This window comes from Telmatherina bonti, assembly GCF_933228915.1.
Source record: "Telmatherina bonti genome assembly, chromosome: 1".
Lineage (NCBI taxonomy): Eukaryota > Metazoa > Chordata > Actinopteri > Atheriniformes > Telmatherinidae > Telmatherina > Telmatherina bonti.
This window is the reverse complement of record NC_136619.1, coordinates 34284304-34304437: the sequence shown is the minus strand read 5'-3', so window position 1 is coordinate 34304437 and position 20134 is coordinate 34284304. Positions and strand designations below refer to the sequence as shown.

Below are 20134 nucleotides of genomic sequence, written 5' to 3'. Positions count from 1 at the left end.
TAAAAGTATAGCTTTTGTCTTTGTTAAGACATTACTGCCTCAGCAGTGGATGAAGTCTTCCTTGTTTAACATTGGCATCAACAGAGGAGAAATGAGCTGGAAGCAGGGTGAGGTTTAATTTGAGAATCTGCACTGACAGGCTACATAATATCTAGAAAATATTTAGTATAACATGTCAAATATTTAAAGGGATAAATAAATATGTAATTTAAAGTCAAAATTTTCAAGGTTGGGTAGACTCATGTTTCCATTCGGATTAAAAGCTTAGTTTAAAAATACTTTCTTAAAACATTAGTTTTATAGAAATCAGCCATCAAACCCTGTCTCTCTCAGCTTCTGATGAAATTTTTTTAATTTAAATTTTTAAAAAAAGAAGGAAATTAGGAGGATAAACATTAAATATCAGTAGTTTTGGCTTTATGTTGATATTTTTTAAGTAATCTCTTTTTCTGTGTTTTGAAAATGATGATGTAACACTCATGTCACCGGAGGTTTGACAGGGAAAACTGCAAATATCTCTGAATGTATGAGCGAGAGATACACATGCACGATCATGACAGGTGACAAGTAAAGAAAAATGTGTTTTAGACTCTCACAGCACGGTGTTCTGCATACAGTAACGAACAGAAAAAAAATATAGCGAAGGTTACTTACTACTTCTCTCTTGCAGAAGAAGAAGGTTGAGATCTTTTCTTCACAGAATTCAAAAGACATGAGTCACAGAGCATGACATAAATCACTCAGACTTATTACAAAAAAATGACCTTCGAATGTATCATGTGAAGTGGAGGGAAATGAATGAAGGATTTGCTGACAAGCCGCAAAGACTTGATGAACAAAACACAAAAAGAGAGTTTGTGGAGTAAGTGACCCACCTAAATGCTTAACTGCACTGATCTAGCATGACAGAAAGTAATAGAAGCTTGACTCCATTCTGATACGTGGTTTTTATTGATTAACTGAGTCTTTATTTACCTTGTGAGCAGAACTGCTACATCATGGTGCAGTGGATGTTCGTCTCCTTTCATATTGAGCTTCTTCTGCCATTTACAAAAGCTGTTCAAGCTGTTGTCTGCATGGTGTGTAATCTTTAAGTCATCCTGATGGCCGCACATCACAAATAAATAGGAAGGAGGAGAACATACAGCAAACATATCAATCAGTTGTAGCTAATGGCTGGTAACGATGCACAATAAAGAGAAAATATGACTACATTTCAACGGAAAATGCTATAAAATGTTTCAAGGTCAGCTAAATTACAGACTCACTTCTTCAATCATCTGATAAAAAGCATTTTGAAGGTTCAAAACTATATTTATAATATTTCTTTTTGCTAAATTTGCTCCATGCTGCTAAAGCTTTAGAACCTTCGTAAAGCGGCAAAGGCTGCTAAAAGCAATGCTTGGTTTCTGTCCAACAGTTGTTTGCTGCAAAAAATTTAAAGGCAATCGCTATTTGACCTAAAAGAATCTCAGCTCGAGTCATTTTTTAATGCAGGTATGAAGCTGCATGTTTACAGGTATAATCTATCAAATAAAACTGTCAGTCACAGCTAATCTGACAACAGAAATCTTTATCCACAACATTTAAATTTCAGCAAACAACCCTCAAACACATTCCACATCCTAAAACATACTTGACAGACAAGCTTTTGGTGTGATTATTTTGTGTTCATATTATTACATTTCCAGGACATGAAATACTAATCAAAATGTAGAGTTCAAATCAGTCTGTGCCCCACTTTAATTACACAGTCGTCGCTTCCTGTGATACAACTATCTCCAACTACTGGTGGAACACAGAAATGATAAGGGATTACATGCTTAATTGCTGTCTTGCATGCTGTTAATTTAGAAGATTTCATTCTCCTGTCAGTACAGCTGCATCCTGTTAGATTAATTTAGCCAAGAGACTAAACAGGTCTTGGTTGAAGATAAAATTATCCACCTACGAGCATCTAAGCTCACTGATTCATATTTTACATTTAGCAGGTGCAGCCAATAGAATAACCAGCTTTTTCATCTATGATCTCTTAACTTTCCTGTGATTCTCCTCTCATATTACAGTGATGATGATCAAAGTTCATTCTATTCTTAGCAAAAGGGTAAATAATTACATTTTCAGAGTTGCAGCTTACTGTAGAATTATCTCACCGTTTCCATTTCAGTGAATATATATATCAGGTTGTGCTGACCCGCTGCCTACACTTCTGACCTCAGTAGGTAGATGGTATACTTCATTTCACGATTGCAAATAGAAAAAAACAATAATAAATTAAAATGATAATTCGAGGTACATGCGCATTTTAGATTCAACCGTAAAGATGAAACGACTTTGGTTTAAGGTACTGACACGCCTATCCAAGGTTGGAATGGATTTTGTGGCTTACTGTAAATAACTGAGGTGTTACTCTGATTAGGGTGTTTACTGAGGCATAACATGCTACCCTCATATTAACCTTGTATAATCTGAAATCCACCTTTCTACATCAACACATACACAAGCATTACCTCATCCTTTTCCAGGAGGATGAGTCGAACAACCACAATATTGATTGCATTTCCAATGCTGGCGTCTTTGAACAAACCTGCCACCTGAAAGAAAAATGCATAAAAACAAATCCATCAACCCATACCCATAGGCTAAAAGATGATAAAGAGAATGAAGCAATTCCCTTCTCTGAGACATCTAGCTGTCTCTTTGGGTATGTTAATTCTATTCTCTTGTTTCTATTATGCATCAAATAATGACTAAGACTATCTGAATAAATCATAGGAACCCTTTTCATGGAAAAATAAACAGTGTGAAACCTCAAAAGATTAACGTAGCTACAGTTGTTTTAGCTAAGTATTAAAAGCCTCACTGCACGCACCCTTGACTGTGATTACTGTGATTGTGATTATACATTGTAAAAACATCAGTTTAAACCCCAGCACAGCACACTCCACAAACTTCAATTAAGCATCTCAAATATTTAAGCTTTTCAACTGGTTTACTTCGAGTCCCACAAGCTCTAATTTGTTCTTAGATAACTTATTAAAAAAAAAACAAAACAAAACAGTGTGGTATTTTGAAACCACTTCAAATTTTCTAAATAGGCAATTTTGCTTTATACAGATGGAACAGCAACAACAACAACAAGAAAATGGTTCATAGTTTTGAGAGTTGAATGGGAGGTTAGAGGTAACGTGTACCAGTCCAGACAGTTCCTTTAGAAACAGCAGGAGGAAACAAAGGGTTAACCAGTGAGGCATGGATCTCTGAATCCGGTCCTCGAGGGCTGATGTCCTGCAGGTATTGGATGTGTTCCTGCAGCTACACACCAGATTCAAATGAATGGGTCATTAACAGACTTGGGTGAAACTTAACAAAATGCCGTTGGGAATCCATTTTATTTGAATCAGGTGTGTTGCACTGGGAAATACGTCCAGGACACTGGTCCTCAAGGACCAGATTTGGAGATCCCTGCTGTATGGATCACTGTAAACTTATCTGAGTAATGAGAAGATAGAACTGAAGAGAGAGCTGGGGCTGAGGAAAGAAGCTGCAGAAAAGCAGCAAATCTGACAGAAGGGTTCTCACAGAGTTTTGAGGCTGATCAGCTGTCATAAAGGTGTCGCTAGATTCTTCAGGAAATGCCTTTTCAGACTGGCAGCAACTTTAATGTGTGCAAAACAACCTGCTTTGAGCAGACATCTTTTTCCTCTGTTCACCCCGAGAGAAGCGGCAAGTTTCACTCGCAATGTTTGTCAAGCTGTGAGACGCAGTTGAGTATTTGCTCCATCAAATGTGCTGACTGCTGCAGACAAACTCTGTTGCTTGGCAATGGGTCAGGTATGTCAGTGATAGAATGCGGGGAGTTTGGTCTCCTCGATCTCGTTTACACACAGCAAATTAGACAAGTGGATGCTTTGAGAGGACATTGTCTTATTTGTGCCTTTTTCTTCATTTGTTAAAAAAAATCCTAACTTGCTATTTTCTGTAAAATGTCTGTTTTTCTTTGCTCACTTCTCAGCTGTCTCAGCTGTAAAAGAGGTTAAACAATCTTAGCCTTCACACACCCTCTTTACATTTTAACTATTTCATTTCAATAGTACCGGAATTATGGGGAGAAATAGCTCAGACTTCACAAAAGATCTTGAACTTTTAGAGAGATGTTTTACACTGCAATCCGCTTCTGCATCTTTTCATCCCTTTTGTATTCATTAGCAATGTTTTTCCCCCTGATAGATAAAGATAAACATTCACAAAAAAATTCTATGAATGTACAATATGTTGATATTTTCATTGTTATGAATTCATTATACATGCTAAAGCATGCATGAAGCTTTTTTTTTTTTTTTTTTTGTTATTGTTTTTATTTCATCACAGAAAATGCAAAAAGCACCATCGATTCCAGTTTGGAAAAAAGGTTAAATAAATGAGACATAAATGAAATCATGAAGAACCTGTGTGTGAACGGACAATACACAAAGGCTGATTCAACAATAATCACCTTTAGAAAACGAGCATTTACTTCTCATGACTGCTGGGTTACCATGCAGAATTGTGAAGTCTACATGCAATGCTGGTCAGGAACTATTTTAATCTCTTGTTGTCAGGCAAAATGTCCACACACTGAACTTTCTATGTAAGCGATGAATCTTCAGCCTGACGAGCTCAGATGCACATTAAGCCAAACTACTTCCAGTGATTTGCAGATATTTTTCTGCATGTCTGAACAGTGTCTGTGACAAATCTTATCAAACTGGGAAGCCTTTCTATCCATCTTTATTCTATTGTTTCTATTGTTTATCTCATGAATGAGAACTGCCATGGCTATTTTGAGCTCACTAAGTTTTGTTTGTTTTATCTTTTTTTTTTAATCCCACAAACAATAAGTTGTTGTTGTCACTGTACATGTTATCAGAGAGCATGCTGTGCCTTTGTACCTATCAGGGCCAAAAGAATTAAAAGATTATTAAAGAAAACACACTTAACTTTTTTCTCCATGTTACATTGTAGTCCTTTACGCATCTATTTTACATCTCAGAAGAAATTTTGAAAATATTTCACCAAAAATATTTCTGCTAATTCATTTTAATTTCCATTTGCTGACCAATCCATGACACGTGTGTAAATCTTACACGCTGATCAACCCAACACAAAAGTGAACCAAAACTCCAAAACTGGCATGAGCGATGAGACAATGGAGCAACCGGTGGCTGAGGAAGATGATGACATTGTTGTCTGGAAACGGGTAAGAATCCACTTCCCTTGAAGCTCTGCAATATTGTGTTCACAAGACAGAATTCTTTGGGGCTTTCAAGTTCAAAGCTGGAGAATAAAGGCCTCAAAAGAAGAAGAATTAAAGGAAGTGTGAAATAATGGCTTCTTCCTCTGTGTATTATTATCTGTCAAGTCCGTTTCACTGTCTCCTTTTCTGTCAGTGAATTTCCTGCCCTGATATTTTGTCCTCTGACAGCACTGTAGTTCAAACTAACATGATGCCATTTAAGAAGGGCTTAATTTTGTACCAATCAATGAAAAGTCAATTTACTTAAACCCTGTCCAGAGAGTGCTTATATAATTAATGGCAGAATCCAGAAGAGTTATGCTAGACTAAAGAAAAAAAAGAAACGAGAGGGGCTCCAAGCTGCCGTCGTGCTAACATTTGTTAAAAAGCTAAAAAGGTATCATCCAAGACATCTGGAAAGGTGAACAAATAAAAGAGTTTCTGTATTTCAAACATCTGGAGAGGCTCTTGAACTCTCTTTATTTTTGATTGATCAAACAGACGTAGACCTGTAATTTTCAATACAATGTAGAAAAAGCCTGTGAAAAAAATAATTAGTCTGATCTCATCTCCCTGGAGTTAAGTTATGTGTTGGGGTCTTTTCATTGCATGGTTGCAATGTCTGCGCTGCATGTGTCTGTCATATATGGTTTGTATACACTGAAACCATGTTGGTGGTCACAGCGGTTTAAGAACATCAGCAGACTGCTGTTTGGAGACATATAGAAATAGTCGTGTAATGTTGCATATCCTGACTGACGCTGTATGTTATATAAGCTGAGAAGCTAAATTCAGACGGAGAAAAACAGACTCTCGATCATTCTACAGTGTCGACAATTAATTCAGAGTTGATTTGGTATTTAAGTAAAACAAGAAGACAAATCCTGTTGCTTATTCTTAAGTAATTTAACACTTTAAGTTGCTTGTAACAATTATATTTATCTGTAAGTGCATTTCCTCCTGTATCTGCTTTAACTGAGACATGTGTGTCGTTGCCACTAAAGGCAAAAATGTGAAGATTATGGTGCACTAATGCAAAGAGGAAAGAGCAGACTGTAGGTTAGTGTTTTTACAAATCCACAGCTTTTCAGCCGGCAGGTGTGCATTTGTATCCATGTGGTGCATGCACAAGTAGGAGTATAGAGTGACTGATCAATAGTTTGTCAATACACCATAAAACTGACTGCACTGAAAAGAGGTAAAAGATCCATTGCTGAGGAGTGTCCTTGTATTTATAGAAAAACTTGTCACAGACATACAAAAAAAAATTGTGTGACCTTGTGTGAAACATATGACCTATAATGTGTCATTTAATGAATTGTTAACATAAAGTACTCACAATGTTCATAACAGCAAGGACGTAGCTTTCCACAGCTTTGCTCCCGTGATAGTCCACCATTTTAGGGTCAGCTACAACCAGAGTTTCCACCCACTTTTCAATGCTCACTGACCGCTGATAAATTCTCCTCCTCCTCCGCTGGCGGAGCTCCCACAGCTCCCGTTGCCTCTCAATCTCTTCAGAACTGTGACGAGTATCTGAAAATATGATAATGTACATCAAAAATTTAAACATGCTCACTGTGGTGCAGTGTGTATATATATATATATATATATATATATATATATATATATATATATATATATACACACACACACATCCATTGGAAAGAAAGTGAGAGACTGATTCCGACTTATAAATAAAATCAACAGTTGAAACTATCAGTTCTGAACCACTCTCTCATGCCATCATTAGTAACTGGTGTTTTGGAAGTGTATTCTCAACTGTCGGTTTCCAAAAAGCTTTCAGAAACTCAAAACACATCCTCTTGATCTCTCCTGGTTTCTTGATTGTCTTTCATGGTCAGTTGAGCTGCCTTAGAATTTTAAGCAGCTGATTTGCGAGCAGCTACAATTTATTACTCTGACGGGTGAGGATTACTCGCCTGAGACAAACTCAAGAAAGATACGAGAAACCTTAATCATCATCTTCATTCTAATCTTTCATTGCTTTGTGTCTGAGGATTAATCACTGGATATGGTTCTGCATAATTCAGACTACTTATCCTGAGAAATTCTCACGAGTTGTCGGAGAATAAAGAGCAAAAATGAATGCAAAAAAAAAAGTTGGAAATGTGCAATAATCATAAAAAATAGATTGTTTAAGATGCAACTTCTGATTTACCTTTGTTTCCACAAGTACCATTGAGAGCTTGTTTCCCTGAGATAGGTTCTATTAAAGGACTCCAGAGAGGAGGGGACACATGGCGTTTGTAGATAGCATGGGGCTGTGGTGCTGACTGGACTTCATGACTGGACTTCTCCAAAGGCTGAATGAAGAACTCTTCATCAGACAACTTGAACATTCCTGTCTAAAGAAGCAAAGAGCTGTATGTCAGCTAAATAACAAATCATTTATCTTAAACAGGATTTGTTTGTCAGGAAAACACAAGTGTGCATGTGTACTGTATAAGGGATGCACCGATACCAGTATCAGTATCTGCTCAATACCAAGCGTGTGAACTCGTACTTGGTATTAATAAAAGTGTACCGATACCACAACTGACACCCGATACCACACCAGTCAATCTACTACTGACTTACTTCGGACATGTTTTAAAAGAATACATTTTTTGTAACACTAAATTAAGCGAGATCTTTTCTTCAAAACCACATATTTATAGTTGTATTTAGGTAAAATGTGCAAAATAAAAATAAAACTTGTTGAAATGGTTAGATCTGTAATATTATATTTGTATTGGAGAGGTAACTTCAGAAAAGATGGGTAATTTATTACAACCTAATGAAATCTTACACAGTAATAACAGCAAAAATAACCAGTCACAATAATGTTCACATAAACAGATTTGGTATCGGCAGATATCGGCAGAAATTCAAATTTCAGATATCGGTATCGGATTGGAATTCCAAAAAGTGGATCGGTGCATTCCTAGTACTGTCGAATAACATGAATGTAATTAAAAAGAAAAGAAATTTTAAAAATGAATAAAATACCAATTTTGTATCTGGCACTTATTTAATTTTTAATTATATAACATTTTGTTATTATTGTGATCACCAACAGATAATTTCCCATTGTGCTTTCCATTTTCTTGTTGATGATATTTTATATATTTTATATATACCTATACTGACAATAAACCTAATCACATCCTGGAGATGTTTCCTGTCACAGTTAATATATAATCCCCTGACTGCAGTTTTTCAGGGTGCCCGATTCACCCAATAACATTAGATTTAAGCCTGCAGCTTTCCACCTCTTCTGCCCCATATTCCTGCTTCTGCTGAGGTTTCAAGCCATCAGCTATCTATCTTCAGGTGCTTAACTTTTAAATTTCAAAGAGTCACTGCTGACACATTTGACACGGAGTTGGTTGCAAAGTGAAACACTGCAGCATCATAGTGAGCACACATTGCAGTTTAAAGTTAAATGGAAAAATGGGATTCCAATAACTTGGTTGAGTTGATTCATCAGATCTACTGCAGTTACAGTCAAAGGCAAAGACTCCAATCAGCGAAAACAAAGCGTGGCATAAAAAAAAAGGAAGAAAAAAAATTATCTAATTATGCATCTGTGGATATCTGCACAGATGAAGAGTGATGTGTGAAAACATATAGTTGTAAAGTTTAAATAACGCAATACTTAACTTAGTCTAATACTTTACATTAGTAATAAAAAAAAGCGATAGAACAAATATGAAACAATGAAGCTTTTGACTCAAAACACAACCCTCCTTTAGATTTAAACAAGATTTTAAAACATCTCTAAACCCAAAAACCCACAAATTACACTGCTCAACAAAATAAAGGCGACACTAAAGTAACACGTTGTAGATCTGAATGAATGAAATATTCTTATTGCTTTGTTCTTTCCATAGTTGAATGTGCTGAAAACAAAATCACACAAAAATGATCAATGAAAATCAAACGTATCAACCCATGGAGGTCTGGATTTGGAGTTATACTCAAAATGAAAGTGGAAAAACACACTACAGGCAAGTCAAAATGAGGCTCAGTAGTGTGTAGCCTCCGCGTGCCTGTATGACCTCCCTACAACACTTGGGCATGCTCCTGATGAGTCGGCGGATGTTCTCCTGATGGATCTCCTCCCAGACCTGGACTAAAGCTTCCGCCAACTCCTGGACAGTCTGAGGTGCAACTTGGCGTTGGTGGACGGAGCGAGACATGATGTCCCAGATGTGCTCAACTGGATTTAGGTCTGGGGAACGGGCGGGCCAGTCCATAACATCAATGCCTTCATGTTGCAGGAACTGCTGATACACTCCAGCCACATGAGGTCTAGCATTGTCTTGCATTAGGAGGAACCCAGGGCCAACCGCACCAGCATATGGTCCCACAAGGGGTCTGAGGATCTAATCTTGGTACCTAATGGCAGTCAGGCTACCTCCGGCGAGCACATGGAGGGCTGTGCGGCCCTCCAAAGAAATGCCACCCCACACCATTACTGACCCACTGCCAAACCAGTCATGATGGAGGATGTTGCAGGCAGCAGAACGTTCTCCACGGCATCTCCAGACTCTGTCATGTCTGTCACATGTCCTCAGTGTGACCCTGCTTTCATCTGTGAAGAGCACAGGGCGCCAGTGGTGAATTTGCCAATCTTGGTGTTCTCTGGCAAATGCCAAACGTCCTGCATGGTGTTGGGCTGTAAACACAACCCCCACCTGTGGACGTCAAACCTTCTTGCCACAGCTCGCATTGATGTGCCATCCTGGATGAGCTGCACTACCTGAGCCACTTGTGTGGGTTGTGGACTCCGTCTCATGCTACCACTAGAGTGAAAGCATCGCCAACATTCAAAAGTGACCAAAACATCATCCAGAAAGCATCGGAACTGAGAAGTGGTCTGTGGTCACCACCTGCAGACCCACTCCTTTATTGGGTGTGTCTTGCCAGTTGCCTATAATTTCTACCTGTTGTCTATTCTATTTACACAACAGCATGTGAAATTGATTGTCAATCAGTGGACAGTTTGATTTCACAGAAGTGTGGTTGACTAAGAGTTACATTGTGTTGTTTAGGTGTTCCCTTTATTCTTTTGAGCAGTGTATATTTTTCAGAACTGTCATGATAAATACAAGCCGAGAAGTCTGTCAGCATGTTTTTTTCATTGTAAGATTGGCTTCTTCCTCGATTTAGAAAATAATCAGATGTGAACAGTGCATCAGGCTCTAAAGGTCAACGGTGCAGAGACAGCAATTATTTAGGTAGGCTTTCGTTCTTACAAAAGACCCTGTGTATTTTAATGTCTTTTTTTTTTTTTCCCCCCCCTCAAGAAATTGGATTACTTGAACTAATAACATAATGCCAAGCAGGAGCTTACAGTGTTGTTTTTTGTAAGAAAAAAAAAAACTATTTTGCAAGAGAAACTGTGAGTTATTGTGTCCAAACCTAAAATAGAATTTAAAAGAGGAAAATTATGAAATGGCACAGAATCTCAACATTTTTGGAAAAGTCCCATGTTTAGGACTGAGCTGCGTGAGCTGTCTTACAAATCCTCAACAGTACAGTCCAAGTCTAGATGCGCACTGTTTTTATCAGCATTATTAGCATGCCAATAGAAAACCAACCAAGCCTAAAGAAAAACAGTACAAACAGTTTTAAGTCTTAAATTTACTTTAACCTTTACGGAGCAGCTAAATGTGTTGTAAGATCAAATGTCTGATGAGTTACTGCACCCTGAATTACACTGGCAGATAGCCAAAAAGTAAATTCCAGAAACCTCTTCTTTTTTCTGTTTACTATCCCAGCTGGCCTTATATCAGATTCTTGTCTGCTGTCTTCTCCAGTTAACTGTCAGTCAGCTGTCACAGAGACCTACTGAAGCTCAAACAGGAGGCCTGGCATACTAAATGTCGTACAAGGAGTAAACTGAGTAGAGCACGGGGAGTTTGACTCCCCATATCTTACATGTTCCGTAACAAAGATAGATCTGCCTCAAAGGGTTGTCAGACTGCTGCACAAGCCTTGATAGGTTCAGAGTAAAAACAGACAGGGCTTTGCAAACATTCGCAGTTTACAGATCTGTAGAAACTATCAAAGTAGCTGAATTACAAGGAACAGAGAGTTGGGTTGCATCTGAGCTCAACACCTACTTATCCAGTGTGCTTAATCAGACTTGTCATCTGGGTCCAACCAGATGAAGACACTCAATAAACGATAGATGCTAATAAACAGAAGAATTTCCTGCAGTAATGCTACTCTCAAAAAAGCCTCTACAGAAATCAAAATAGGCTGTTTAATAAATAACAGCATATATTTACATTTAAATTTGAAAGTTATTGACTGCTTAGGTTTGTGTCACGGCATGAAAAATACAGTGCAGTGTGAGGAACTACCTGTGTTTGCAACTTACATTTATTCCTTCATTTAGGTTGTCGATATAGGATTAAGAATAGACTTAATTCAATATATTGTGGGTTTGTTTATTTAATTTAATTAATTAAATTTATTTTCCAAACAACAGTTGTGAACCATACTCTTAGCACAATGAACAGCAGCATAGTTTATTTGTTTATTTGTTCGAGAGCCGCCTAAACACCGACCATTTGACATGCAGATTTTGGTAGCTGTTAATTAATATTTTCATCCCTAAATGAGATGTGTCTGAGTCAGTTGCATTATTGGTTGCAACATGTGGCAGTAACTGTGTTTTGACCATGTCTGCACATGACTTGCAAAGCTATGGTGCACGACTGGAAAAAAAAAAAGGCTTTTCTGCATTAGTTGAAAAACATCCATCTCAGAGTACTGAAAATCTGTGGAAAAGGCAAAGTCCTGAAATACAAAAATAAAGCATTTGTGCCATATGAGTTCACCACCATATATAGTGATGCAATAAACCACAGGAGAAATGTAATCCTATCAACGTGGTATTGTAATCAACCCCACTGAGGCCACATATCAATCAGATATCTCCACAGCACATGTAACACATTTCTGTCTTCATTCTTACTGTCATAGACAACACAATGCTCTGGAGTAAACACAGAGAAAAAAAAAACCTCACTGTTATATATAATACCTGAATATATGCAGTGAATTTGCTATGGCATGTTCCATCTGAATCCAAGTCTCTGCTATATTTATTGCACCTGGGGCGCGACACTGAGATTTGGGTTATAGCATCCTTAATAGGACCCACACATTGCAGGTATATGATGTTTCTTCTCCTTCAAGGATTACATTTAGATGGAAATATACATATTTATGAAGTGGAGTAAACAAAATCCAGTTTATCTTTAAATAAAACGACCTTCAACAGGAAGGTGCAGTTCTGGCATGGTTGTGGAATAAAACACAAGACTGAAACTTGAGGTCTCAGAATAACTGTTTGGGCTGATGCAATACATTAAACAAGAAAATGCTGTTGAATCAGGTGTTTGTTTTTTAGCATGAACCTTTTAAAGTATCTCCAACTTAAAATATTTTTTAAACGCTTCAACAATTTTAATGAAGAAAATAAGCAATAGAGAAAGGAGCGTGTTTCTTACAGTTTTACTGGATGTCAGTGTTTCCCAGTCCTGGTTCTCAAGTACCACTGTCCTAAATGTTTTAAAGGCAACCCTACTTTAACCCACCTGACTTAAATGAAAGGCTCATTAACAGGCTTGCAAAGAACTTGATAAGGAAGTATTTATTCAAATCAGGTGTGTTGAAGTGGAACATGTCTAAGACATGCAGGGCAGTTGTACTTGAGGAAACACTGTTGTATGTTATTACTAAATCATAATTCTGGTCACCTGCATGTATTACCTTTAGCAGGCTCTGTCCGACAGAGTCATACCATCAAAATCACCTTTAACTACATGTTTGGCTCAAAGAGACCTGCTGGACATCATGACAAGTGACCAGGTTAATCATCTGATTCATGACAATATGAACCTACCATGTTGTTCTTGACGTGTGCTAACAATACAAATGAGTGTTTAACTCTTTCTATATGGACAACATAGAAGGTTTGCATTGATTATAGATGACCATCCCCAGCTCTCTACTGTGGTTTTATTATTAACCAGCCAGTTGAGCTGGTATCTTACTACAAATATCTTGACATGGAAATTGGTAATAAATTGAAATTTGGCATGAACTGTGATATGTTATGCAAAAAAAAAAAAAAAAAAAAAGCCAGTATTGCCTCTTTATTTGAGGAAACTCACCAAATTACAGCTAGATAAGAACCTGATGAAAAAGCTTCTGTGTGCTTCTATTGAATCTGTCATTTCCATTCCAATCATTTGTTGGTGAAGACCATTGGTTTGGAGAAAACGCGTCTCCTGAACTGCATATACCAGCTTATTCCCTGTCTCTACCAGTCTGTTTCTAGCTACTAAAAACAGATTCCAGTTTCCCTGCCTCTCTCCAGCCAGGCTACAGGAAGGAATAGGTGACTGCACTGTGCTGCTGCTTTGTATACCTACTTATTTCCAATCCAGTCCAACTTTATTCATAGAGCCCTTTTAAAACAACACAGTTGACCAAAGTGTTGTACTCAGTCCCGGATTCAACTACTAACACAACATTATACCAAAGGATAAAATAATACATAATAAAAATAATAAAATTTCCAGTGACAGTAACACACTATAAAACAATAAAACAGGATCAAATAAAACAGAAAAAAGAAGTCAATAACTGACGCTGTGTTAACAGCCAGTGAAAAATGATGAGTCTTAGGAATGGATTTAAAAACAGGAAGAGACCCAGCCTTTTGGTTATTTATTTCACTATGCTTTTTGATCATTTTAGCACTTGGCACATCTGTTTTAATTAACTGCTCATAGCCATTATCTTCTGTGTTTTCTTATTTTATGTATTTAGTAATGTGCCTGATGAGTGTTTATGTCTTTTACAAATCAATCTGCTCTTTCAAGAGACCAATTAACAAAGTGAAGTCATGAAAATAAAGCAGCCGCAGTCTGCAATGACAACATGCAATCTGTTCCAAACATTGCATTTGATACAAATGCAATTACTCAATCGTGGCTACAAAATACATTGTCTGCTAAGTGTCTTAAATATTCTCATGCAACAATACTTGTTTTGCTGTATCAAAATACACATGACACAACAATAACATTAAATCTGAATTTTAGCACACTTCCAAGGTTTAGGCAAGCTTTGAGCCATCTGTAACATGTAACATCTGGATCCATGTTAAAACAGGAAATGGTCATGTTAATGGCTGTAGCTGCTCATTGCTGGTGTATGTCAGCATGTCGAATCAATTCTTCATTCATTCTTTTTCCTTCTCACTCCATCCTATTCAGTGCAGCAGAGCTACCAGTTTGTTGAGAGGAAGGGTACACCACAGACATGTCTTTATAATTCACTCCATGAAAATCAAGTCTCCAGAAGAAGTTGGAAACTTAAGACTAGGATACAAATAAAGGTCAAATATGAATAAAAACGTATGTTTTCACCACCTTTTCTCACAATTCAGGACCATGTATTACTTCTTAATTGTAAAAATGACTCAATTTGAATTATGTGTGACTAGAATGACTTTGGTTCAAGTTTTTGATCCGACAAAAGCTTTGGGTTTTTTCATGAATGATTGCATTGTTTTTATTGATGCTGTTCTTCAGGTTTGCATGTAAAAGATGGAATAAATTTGAAAACGGTTTTACGTATGAAAATCAAATCTTATTTAATTCTCTTTTCTACCTTTAAAAATGCACTATGACCTGAAAACCCTGTGTTCCACACCAGTTTGAAGGCATAGTGACATTTATTATGTGCATTTCGGAGCCATTGCTGCCCAACTGCATCTCCAGGCTGAAAAACAACACAAAACAACTTTTTCTTCCAACTCTTTCTTTCTTTGTGTGATATTACAGCTGAGCTACACTTTATGCACTGCGTCACATGCTATCAAACAAGTATAAACACATTAGCCGTTTCGAATGTCCATCATGGCAGATTCAGCATAGAAATGCCAGCAGATGTTACAAATGAAACAGAAAGAGAGAGAGAGACAGACAAAAGTCAAAATAATGTGTTTTACTGCTCAGCACAGGAAAGATGCAAGATGGACGCTGGATTAGCTGTTGATAAGGGGGGGGGGGGGGGGGGGGGTCACTTAGGAAATATGCAAAGGTTCTGTAGTGCATTTTTCAGACCCAGCTGAAGTGGGAAAAGAAATCCTTTTGTGTTGTTCATGGCAGAAGGGGGACTTTTATCTGCTTTAGCAGCAGGTCTTGAGCTCTGCCTGAGAAGCAAGAGACGAAGTAAACAAGCTGTAGCTTACAAGTCCCTGACAGACATTGGTCACTAGGCAGTAATAGTGATAAGTGCAGACCACAGAATCATCTGAAGCCACTGAGGGAACATTTGTAGGTATGACCACTCAAAGTTTATTGTGCAGCAGCTGGACAGCAGTCTGAATAAACAGAAGAGGTGGAATTTCCCACTGAATGCTTATTTTGTGTCTTATGACATGCAGTGGGATTAAAAAACAATTCTATGTTTATGTAAAGAAGAAACCAAAGGCAAAACAAACCACACTTATCTTCTTTATCACTGGGCCATAATTAACACTTGAAAGGATAAAAGGGCACTGCCTGAAAAATAGTTATTTTTCTTCCTTTTGGTTTAACTTATCTTATCCAGTTGATTTATATTTATCCTGAGGAGTGAGCGGCGTGGAACTTTTATGTGCCCATTATCAGGAGTAATTAGAAGATGTTTATGCATTTGCATAAACAGAATTGTAACCAGTTAATGTCACAGAAAAGAAACATTCAAGCCAGTGTTACTAATTAAAATGTTGGTAATTATAGACTGATTACATCTGCACATCCTATTAAATAAAAGATTGTCTGTATAGATCAGAGGATTTATTCCACTCTGCATATTGACACTTTGCAAGAATGCTTTCTTTGGCTCACTCCAGGAAAATTAAGGTCGACACAGGAAACCTCCCAAACAACTATTTTCATTCTTTTAAGGAGCTTTATAATGCTACGTCTACTTATTTGAGCTTTCTACAGTGTTATAGCATTGAATACTCATCAAACATATGAGCAGTGCTGTGTTTTATCCCCTAAAAGGACATTGCAGTTTTCCAACACGCTCTACGTTCAGTTTCCATGGTGTAGGAAACAATTGGTTTTAGAGAGTTTTTTCTACTTCAAAGTTTTAGTGATGTCTCGGGAGAGGGACTCAGTGAGTGGTCGTCTTCTCTAGGTTGTGCACGTTCACGTGAAGAAAGCCACACCCACTTTCACTGCTCAGTATAACTACTCCTCGCAGCTGACCAATCAGACGCAGCCCGCAAGCAGGAGGGGCGGAGCTTTCTCTGTCTGCGTGTTTCTTTCAGAGGCTGATCTGAGAGGACCAATACAAAATGAATGAAGGGGTTTGTGAAAACTGCTTGATTATTTCTTACCCTCTCAACTTGCATATTTAAATAAATTAAGACTGAAATGTGCATACACTCTGAGCTTTAATTTAGCAGGTTCTCTTGTTTGAATTAGCCTCACCTGATATCTGCCAATCAAATCAATGTGTGCTCAGCAGCTAAAGTCTGCTATGGCTATGATCAGTTGCAATCACAATGATTGCTTTCTTCAAATTAACTGCAACCTGTAGCAAATCAAGACTACCGATAACCCTTAGAAAAAGGCCCAGCATTTTCAGATAAAAAATGTGAGAAAAAGGCAAGCTAGGAGTACACTGGGGACAAACAAAGAGAAGTTTTATTACTAAAATAAATTACCTAATGTCAGTCCAGCTCTTCAGGGTCTTTACTCAATGTAAACCACATAAAAATGCTAATAACTCCCAACCAAGCAGGAAGAGAAGCTGGCCGATGTCCAAAACCTGTCAGATCTCCATAAATGTGATACCAGTAAACAATTAATTATGCAACGAGATGTTGTTACATACACATACTGCATGTGTCATTCTGTTTTTGACTACCGTTAAAAGCAGCCCTGCTGATAAAGATGGGACAAAGAACTGCAAGAAGGTATACATGGACACGGTCTATGCAGGGTTTAATGGTGCCTTCTGAAAAAAAAAAATCCATAAATTTCATCTGTTTTGTTCCCTACAAGGTGAAATGATAATATGCATCCTTTGGGTTCCATCGTGGACAGAACATAGACCAAACTAATGAAGTAGAATTAAACCAAAAAAATGTTAAATGCATTTTAAAAAAAATTACAAATGATGCTCATATAAGCTTTTTTTTCCTTTTGCTCTGGAGCCAGTAATTCAAGTCTGGTGCTGGCAATTAATGTCATGAGCTTGACCTTAAAACTGTGTGTCTCTGACCCGTTTTGATTGCATGCTGATGTAAATTATGAAGATTCTTGGAGCCATTGTTGTCCTGCAGAGCTGCAGACTGAGAAACCAAACTTCACAACCTCTTTTTCCCCGTACGGTATCTCGTTACAGCTCTACTTAGCTTTACAGCACTGGATATTTTGGATGTACAAAATGGCAGATTCTGCAAAGAAACTGTAGAAAACATGTTAGACAGACGCAAGAAAAGGAACAAAAGAAAGGACAGAGTCAACATCATACTGGCTTTTACTGGTTGTAGATAGCGTAGTGAAAAGACTGACTGATGCTGAATTACCTTTTGTTAGCAACATGGAATGCAATTATTGACTGTATTTGTTTACAAAATGCTCCACGGTGATACTTAATGCATGCGTGTTCAACACAAAGCTGGTTATTCCCAGCTGCATAGAGCCATTTTACTGCAACATGCTGTTAAATGAGTTCACTGCTCTGCCAGTTTTAGTAGCAGATGGTTCAGTTAACCTGCCATTACAGTGACCCCACTTATGTTACTTAGATCTCAGTCTGATAAAGATCTTATTGGTGCAGAGGCATTGTTTCTAACCTGCTACAAACTTTTAATAATTAAGAGGATAAACACTGGAGAAACTTTCTCAAGTGTGTTACAGAAGGAATCGTTCTGTCTTGTGGGAAAACCAAATCCACCGTAAAGAAATAATTACAATCACAACTTTCAGATTTATTTTCTACTTAATTACAGCTTTGTTCTTTTAAAAGTTAACTCTGAGTCTACTGATCTCTAAAACTTACTCCAGTATTGGCTTTTTTTTTTTTTTTAAACCTAGAGAACTTAATGGCTCTCATGGGGAACTGAATCCATTTAAAACAAAAAACCCTCTTAAAAGAAACATTTGCAATCAATATTTGGCTTTTTATGCATATGCTGAACTAAGATAGCTTAAAGGTAAATTCCACCTTTGGACAAAATTAGTTCTAAAACGTTCTGAAAGCACTACTGTGTACCTCGACACAAATATCAGTTTGTGTTTTCTGAAAACACAGTGTGCACAGTAACAGCAGCAGTCTGCTATCAATGAAGGATTTTAAAAAGAAAAAAGAAAAACAGATCTGAGGCTCTGGATGAATCAAATTTCACACATCCTTTTCATGAGCATGACACTATTAAGACTCATATTCCTACTTCTCAATGCTTAATAGATTTGTTGAGTGCTTAATAAACCGCATGTCCAAAGTAAAAGCGCTTTAAAGGTAGCGTATGTAAGATTTTCAATATTTTCAAATAAAAATTAACTAAAAATTAACTACAATCATAATTAGTTTTTAAAAAAAAACATGTAGGTCCCAGTCCGTCCATATTTGATGTGTTATTAAATTACAAGTTTAATGAATGACAAAGACTCTTCTTAAATGTTTGCCTACCAGTAAAAAAAAAAAAAAAAAAAAAGTGCTTTTTGTCATTTGTCATTAAATTAAACTTGTAATTTAATAACACATCAAATATGGACAAACTGGAACCTACATGTTCAAAAAAACTTTCTAATTATGATTGTAGTTATTTTATTAGTTAATTTATTTAGAAAATCTTACATACTCCACCTTTAAGTTTCCTTTTAACTCTACAAGTCAAAAAACACATGAAAGCCATTTTACGGAAACTAAAGCTAAACATCTACTTCATGAGAAAATTCATACAGCTGGTTTACACCTCTCAAAGGGTCAGGCATCTGCTGTTTTGTTTTCCCTGTAGACTATTTCAGAGCTATTTTTCCTGTAACAAACAGTTTGTACATATAAGACAAACAGGAAATGTAGGGGAGGAAAGCTGTGTGACCAGCTACCAAATGCTCCTCAAATGTGTGAAGCTGAAGGACCTTCAGACTCTTCAATGATGCTTCATTGCAAAACTGTTTCTTTTTTTAAACAACGACATTCAAATGCATTTCTTTTATTTAATTAATTCTTTTTACTGTTATGCAGCTGAGTTCTATGAAATGGAAAACGCCCATTTTCTGAACCAGAGCCTATCCCAGTAATCACTGGGCAAGAGGCAGGTAAACCCTGGACCGGTCACCAGTCCATCACAGTGCCAACACACAGAGACAAACAATCATTCATGCTCACACTCACTCCTAGGGACAATTTGTCTTTGGTAGGTGGGAAGAAGCCAGAGTGCTGAGTGAGAACCCACACATACACAGGGAGAATATGTAAACTCCACACACACTCGAACTCGAACTCAGTCAAGGCTTCAATCAGCAAAACAAATGGAAGCATTTTTTTTTTACTTCAGTCTTGGACGTACCACACTATGTTTCCAGATTTGTAAAGGACCATTTCCCTCCTACAAAATGAGACAGTTGATAGTGCAGGTTGTAATACATTATGTAATACTTTTTACATGAAGAATTCAAAGAAAGAAACAGTCAAGACCATCTAATTGTATAAAGTCAATTTTATGCAGGTTATGAATAAATGAAACTGGCTTGAATACTATCAGTATAATCCTTTGAATAACTGAGCTGAACTTTCATCTGCCCATTTGCAAAT

The 20134-nt window shown here is 37.2% G+C and overlaps 1 protein-coding gene across 1 annotated transcript in view; it reads right to left on the bottom strand.

The window, feature by feature from the left end:
• The window catches only part of adamts7 (a disintegrin-like and metallopeptidase (reprolysin type) with thrombospondin type 1 motif, 7), a 133505-nt gene that overhangs the window by 103427 nt on the left and 9944 nt on the right, over positions 1-20134 (bottom strand). The window contains exons 3-6 of the mRNA XM_079264624.1: positions 7458-7644; positions 6615-6811; positions 2511-2594; positions 976-1100 (exon numbers count right to left, since the gene is read on the bottom strand). Coding sequence (XP_079120750.1) covers positions 976-1100; positions 2511-2594; positions 6615-6811; positions 7458-7644 — 593 coding nt within the window. The remainder of the gene's footprint in view (positions 1-975; positions 1101-2510; positions 2595-6614; positions 6812-7457; positions 7645-20134) is intronic.